Source organism: Primulina tabacum, chromosome 8 (assembly GCF_025594145.1).
Source record: "Primulina tabacum isolate GXHZ01 chromosome 8, ASM2559414v2, whole genome shotgun sequence".
NCBI classification, from domain to species: Eukaryota; Viridiplantae; Streptophyta; class Magnoliopsida; order Lamiales; family Gesneriaceae; genus Primulina; species Primulina tabacum.
The window spans coordinates 2,055,905-2,061,979 of record NC_134557.1 but is presented as its reverse complement, the minus strand read 5'-3'; the positions used below and the strand labels follow the sequence as shown (position 1 = coordinate 2,061,979).

Below are 6,075 nucleotides of genomic sequence, written 5' to 3'. Positions count from 1 at the left end.
ACTCACGAATACATGTAGAATTATGCGTAAAGCCGTATTCGATGAAAGTCATATGTACAATTTGGAGGGATATCTTTCATAGATAATTTTCATATCTTTCCAAATTTATCCGTAAAATTCTTTATAGCTAAATATTTAATAATTAAAATGCAAAAATAAATTGTTCTCTAAAAAAATTTCCACTATCACATTATTTTAATCACTATTATATTTTTCTTAACATGGAAAATAAAATTATAAATAAATGTTAATTAAAAATAATATATATTCTATGTAAATGCAGACAAATATTTACCACAAATGCATTGCTTCGTGTCATCTTTAAACCATTTAGGGGAAAAAGATGTAAATAAGTCGTATGGGGGAAATAGAGAGAGGGGAAAAAAACAGCTGTACGTGCTAAATATAAATATCTTCCTTTGTCAAATAAAACTTAGGAAACCTCCCGAGGATCCTTGCATACGAAGATAACGTCTCACGCGCCTACAGTGGAGCAGGTGAAATCTTTCGGTGTGGACAATTTTTGATCATTTTTCCTCTTGATGTGAATCAAATTATCGCTCTTCACGATTATTTTGACCCGAAAGCACAATATTTTGCGGGTTAATAATCATAATTAGGATCTGAATTGAGGTGCTCTGTCATGGCGATGCTTGATTCCTTCTTCAGCAAACGATTTAATGCTGCAAAATGGTAATTCCTGATTCATTCGAGCCATTTTTTTTGTGTTTTATTGGTGAATCGCGTTTTCATTCTGTGTAGGGTTTTAAATTTTATTACTGTGCAGCTTGTTGAGTGTGGAGAAAATTGTTGAAAATTTATGTTAATGGATCCTGTAATCTAAAATATTGACCTTATTGAGATGGGGAAAGTCTCATGTGATTGGATAATAGTTCCGTGTTCGTGTATTTCTTCCTCAGGTTTAATTCGAATCTAGTTTCCATGGTTGTGTGTTTTAGAGGTTCTTCTGAATTTTGCAGGATAGTGATCAGTTACAAGTGATTGTGTGAATTTGCATTCTGATTGTTGTTTTCACTTTTTATGTGCTGACTGACAGTAAAACTTTGCTGAAACTTACTATACCTCGTATAAAATTGCTGAGGAATCGAAGAGAGATGCAATTAAAGCAGATGCGCCGTGAAATTGCTAAGCTCCTTGAGACTGGCCAAGAAGCCACGGCTCGAATTCGGGTATTAATGTTACTTCTTATCGCTGATGAACGTTTGTGATTTTCTGTTGCTCTTGTAACTTTGGGCTACAAGTGATGATGTATTTGTAGACTGCCTTTTTTGGCTGAGTAATGTTTTCCTTTGTTTCTTTCCCATATAGGTTGAGCATATCATAAGAGAAGAAAAGATGATGGCTGCACAAGAAATAGTTGAGCTTTTTTGCGAGCTAATTTCTGTTCGTCTTCCAATTATTGAAGCCCAAAGGTATATACATTTTTTTGCTTTAACTTTTTTTCCCATTTATATAACGATATTTGTCTGTGGACTTGTTTATTGAGTATTGGCCATGTACGGGGATAAGTATTTAAATTGGTAACAAACAGATTAAAAAAAATCTGAAAAATCAAAGTGATAATCTCCTGAATCAAGCAACTTGAGCTGCCCCACGCTTCCTGAACCTTCCGCATGTAACATTGATAAACCTGTTTGGCAGACTTGGGCTGGGCTTCTTGCGTGTCCTGGTCTTGTGCTCTATCACCTGCATCATTTATTGTAGGAATAATAATCTCTTTTTGAACTTGAATATCCCACTTTCATCTAAATTGAATCCATGTTGGTGCTAGTTTAGATATGGTGGTGAAGTCTCACGTGATGGGCTTGAGTTCCACTGTTCTTTCATCATGTGATAGAGGCTACACTTTTTCTTGGCCACCAATTATATATATCGTATTCTGCCATATTTTCGGCTTTGTGGTTGTTTACTTGTCTTATACCTAAACCTATCCGCATTGGCTGTTCAGGGAATGTCCTCTGGACTTGAAGGAAGCAATCTCTAGTGTGTGCTTTGCTGCACCAAGATGCGCTGATCTTGCTGAGTTGTTACAAGTGCAAATGCTATTTGCTGGTAAATATGGTAAAGAATTTGTGTCTGCTGCAACTGAGCTTATGCCAGAGTGTGGTGTCAATCGGCAGGTTACACAAATTGTCCTATTGTAGTCTGTCATGTAGGTTCAGCAGACCTCTGTTTTCTCCTTTTGTTGGTTTAACATTTTTCAATGTTACAGTTGGTGGAACTGTTATCTATTCGAGCACCCGCTCCAGATGTGAAATTGAAGCTGCTAAAGGAAATTGCTGAAGAGCACGAACTTGTTTGGGACCCGAGTGTGTCTGAAAGTGAATTATTGAAGCCACATGAAGACTTGTTGGTAAGATTGCTCTTTTTTATTGATTCCACTTTTAGTTTCGTTATCTGATGTTTTGGCCATTTTTTAGAATGGACCGACACAATTTGTCAGTGGTTCTAAATTACCCCTTCCAAAAGAGAAGCACGATGGGACAACCCACACTACTTCGGAAAATGCCATTTCTGAATATTCAGATTCTGATGAGGGATTCGACATCATAGATTTTCCAGAAGTTCCGACACAGCCATTACAGTCAAACAAAGGCACCTCCTCGGCCCCAGAGATGCTTCCTTTTCCTGCCTCTGCTCTATATGAAATTGATGATCAAGAAGAAACAAAACCTTCTGATGATAATGATCATCTACCGCAGTTGACACTAGAAGACGAGGTGCAAGAGAAACTAGTTGTAAAAGGACAATCACCAACTATTTCAGCTGGTCCAGCGGGAAAAAAAGAGTTTCAGCCAGTTTTATCTGCTCAGTCACAGCCATCATCATTTTCTGTCACGGAATATAATTTTCCTCCTACCACGAAGACTAAAGGTGATATTATGGATTTACAGGATGTATTGGCTGCTGCTCAGGCAGCCGCTGAATCAGCTGATCGTGCGGCTGCAGCAGCTCGGTCAGCAGCTAGCATTGCCCAGCTTCGAATCAGTGGTCTTGCCAAGAAGAACAATGAAGACGGCTCTATTTCTACTGTTGAGAACCCTTTTCATCTCGACAAATCCAAGTCAGGCATGCTCCAAAATGTCGACTTTGACAAACAAAAGCCATTTGGGTCATCTGACAGTCTTTCTCCTCCAAACCTAAGCAACGGCTCTGAAAACTATCCCCCAACTCATCAGCCGACAGCTCATCGTTCATCTGAGGTTTCCAAAGATGATTCCTCATCAAGGAACAGCCCTGTTCTCGATCAGGAAACCGGCCTTCACCAACCTCAGCGATTGCCTTCGATGGACGATGAGCCATATTTTTCATATCCAAACTTGTTCACATCCCAAGCTTCAAATCTCAGCACCGGTGCAGAATCATTTAAGGAATCCAAATGATCAGTGACATCCACTTTTTCTATTGCAGTTTCTGCTGTTTTACGTGGATCTTTTTTTTTTTCCTGATAACTGGGGTTATAGAGATGGTTTACCATTATACATGATATATTATGCTTTTATATGGCATGCTGTGAAGTGAGCGCTGTGTAAGTTGTGCTATTTGGATTTTTAGTGAAGAAGTCGACCTATAGCCGTCTAAATGAATACACTTGGTTCCTGCGTCTAGATCTATACACACATATCAAGATTAACAGAATTTTTCGGCAGCAACCATATCAACTGTAAGCCAAGTGTTTTGTAAGATAAATTTATTTAATTTTCAAGGGGTGAGAACTGCTGGACCAGGTTCCACTGTTGGGAAATTCGGATCATTTTGATCATAGCATAAGCGAATGCCCTTATATCGAATTAAAGCCCCCCTAAATCCTAATATGTGGATCCCCATTTCAGGCCGTTGGATTTGGCAAGGTTCGAGTTTTTCCCACTGTTGGGTATTGCAATATTGGGTTTAAAGTGATTGCTGTGAGTGTGAGGGCGAAAAAAAATGAGATTTGTAAAATTCTACCTGGTTTTGGCCCATCTGCAGTTTGAGATACCTCTACACGTACAAAGAATTATTACCTCCGTCGGCTCCACATTGAAAATAACATGAAAATAAAGATACGCATTATAAATTTCCCTTCCTATCCACTTCGCAGTCCGCATTTTAGTTATTAATAAGTTGAAAATTCAGAACATTATAAATTTAAATAATAGTCGGAAAATATTTTAGAAGTTGAGCATAAAGTACTCTGGCGAGCAATAAACGTGTAATTTTTCAGCGTAAATTAAACATTTGTGCAATTAAGAGTTAAATACTGCTGATTTAGAAAGTCCAGAGATTTTCAAACATCGTTTCTCGACCTGGGATAGTGCTAATCCTGTAGAAATTTCTAAAAATGTGAAATGTCGTCTAGAGATTGGAATCTTCAAAAAACAAAACGTAAAGAGTTTGGAACAGTTAATGTAAGAAGGAAAATGAGAGAGAATTCACGTGGACTCCAGCATTTTGAATATACACAGTTCCTATCTCGATTCTCTGCTATGAACGTGAATATCTGTCATCACAATTAAGTGAAATTTCTTTAAAATATTATTCTCTGTGTCCATTGACAGAGATGTTTCAAACATCTTCTAATATTCAAATAATTATAGACATCCTTTTGATGCAAAGAGAAGACATCATAGTTTGTAGGTATTTGTTTTGGCCAACATTTGGCACGAAATTTTATAATTATAAACTTTTTATCATATTATCTCACAAACCAGACAATACCTTAGATTTAAAGGTTCTGACATTAATTTTTTTTATACTGATTTTGAAAATAAGTTTTTATTTTTTGTTACGTATTTTCAAAATCTAACTCTATATAATTTTTTTTACATACGTAATTATATGCATTAATTATGCTTGAACAGCCGTTGAACAAATTAAATGGTAAAACGTTTGAATTTTTGAAGTATAATTTTGTGGACTGACTCTACAAAGCTCGTGACTCCCTAAAAATTTTTGGAAAATCAAAGTTAGCCGAGTTTCATGTGAATTGCAACAGAAGTACTTTTTACATTAACTGAATTTTGCTCCTCCCGTTTATATATTCTTACAAATACCTATCTTCAGTTTCCCAATACAATATTTCACTTATTTTTAATACTTTCTACCTGCAATTATTTTTTTATGAGATATATCTTCCAAGTCTTTCCTTAGCCACCTAATTTTCTAGCTTGCACCAATTAACCCGAGTCTGGTTGTGTCATCGCAGGAGGCCGGAGAGATAGGTATGGAACCGACAGGATCGAGCCTACCGGATTGCTCACATGCATGCGCGCCATGCACACCGTGCCAGAGGGTGATGGTGAGCTTCAAGAAGTGATCCGTCGAGTCATGCCCCATTGTCTACCGCTGCATGTGCAAAGGAAAATACTACCATGTCCCTTCCAGTTAATTTAGTTATCACCAACGATGTCATATTTATTAAAAAAGTAAAAAGATGGGTCTTTCTCTGGTCATTAATTTGGTAGAATAATTAATAATATATAGTATGATAGATTATGGGCTTTCTTTTAATTTGAAGTTAGTTTTTCATGATGGGGAGATGTAAGTAGCGGATGTGCTCCAATTTTGATTTTCTACTTCTTTATGTATGTTGGGCAATTTGCGCCATGTTAAATGAGCAGAATATTGTCAAAAAAATTTTGTTTAATTAACTATGTTTTGCATTCATTGTAAGTTGGCAATGTTCCTTTTTCAGCTCGAGTTGTGTGCGTCATTTGATATTTTTTTGGTAAATTCATATTATTCTCAAGAAAATGAAGAGTGAATTAATTGGAGAATATCAATATATGGACGGATTTATGGAAGGAAAATACGACGTGAAAATGTATTTTGGCATGCATAAGCGACAATATGCACTTTCATTTTTTTAATAATTAATTATTTCAGAATATTAAATTTCCCAACATAAAAATCTTAGCCCCGTCCCTGCTCTTCTTAGGCTAGGCACAATTAAAGCGTTAAAAATGTTAGAAATATTATTTTCTACAGTGCGCTTACGTATTTAAATAACAATTATATTATATATACTATCTAATTAATTTTGAGTCTAATAAGTGATTTATAAAGTCTACTCAA

General features: G+C 36.3%; 1 protein-coding gene across 1 annotated transcript; it reads left to right on the top strand.

Annotated features, from left to right (window-relative positions):
* The first annotated feature begins 404 nt into the window (after positions 1-404).
* Positions 405-3,629, top strand: LOC142552828 (uncharacterized). Its single transcript, XM_075662676.1, has 6 exons — positions 405-693; positions 1,058-1,190; positions 1,330-1,433; positions 1,970-2,141; positions 2,234-2,374; positions 2,442-3,629. The coding sequence occupies exons 1-6, from the start codon at positions 644-646 to the stop codon at positions 3,402-3,404; spliced, it is 1,563 nt and encodes a 520-aa protein (XP_075518791.1). The 5' UTR covers positions 405-643; the 3' UTR covers positions 3,405-3,629.
* Positions 3,630-6,075: the final 2,446 nt, after the last annotated feature.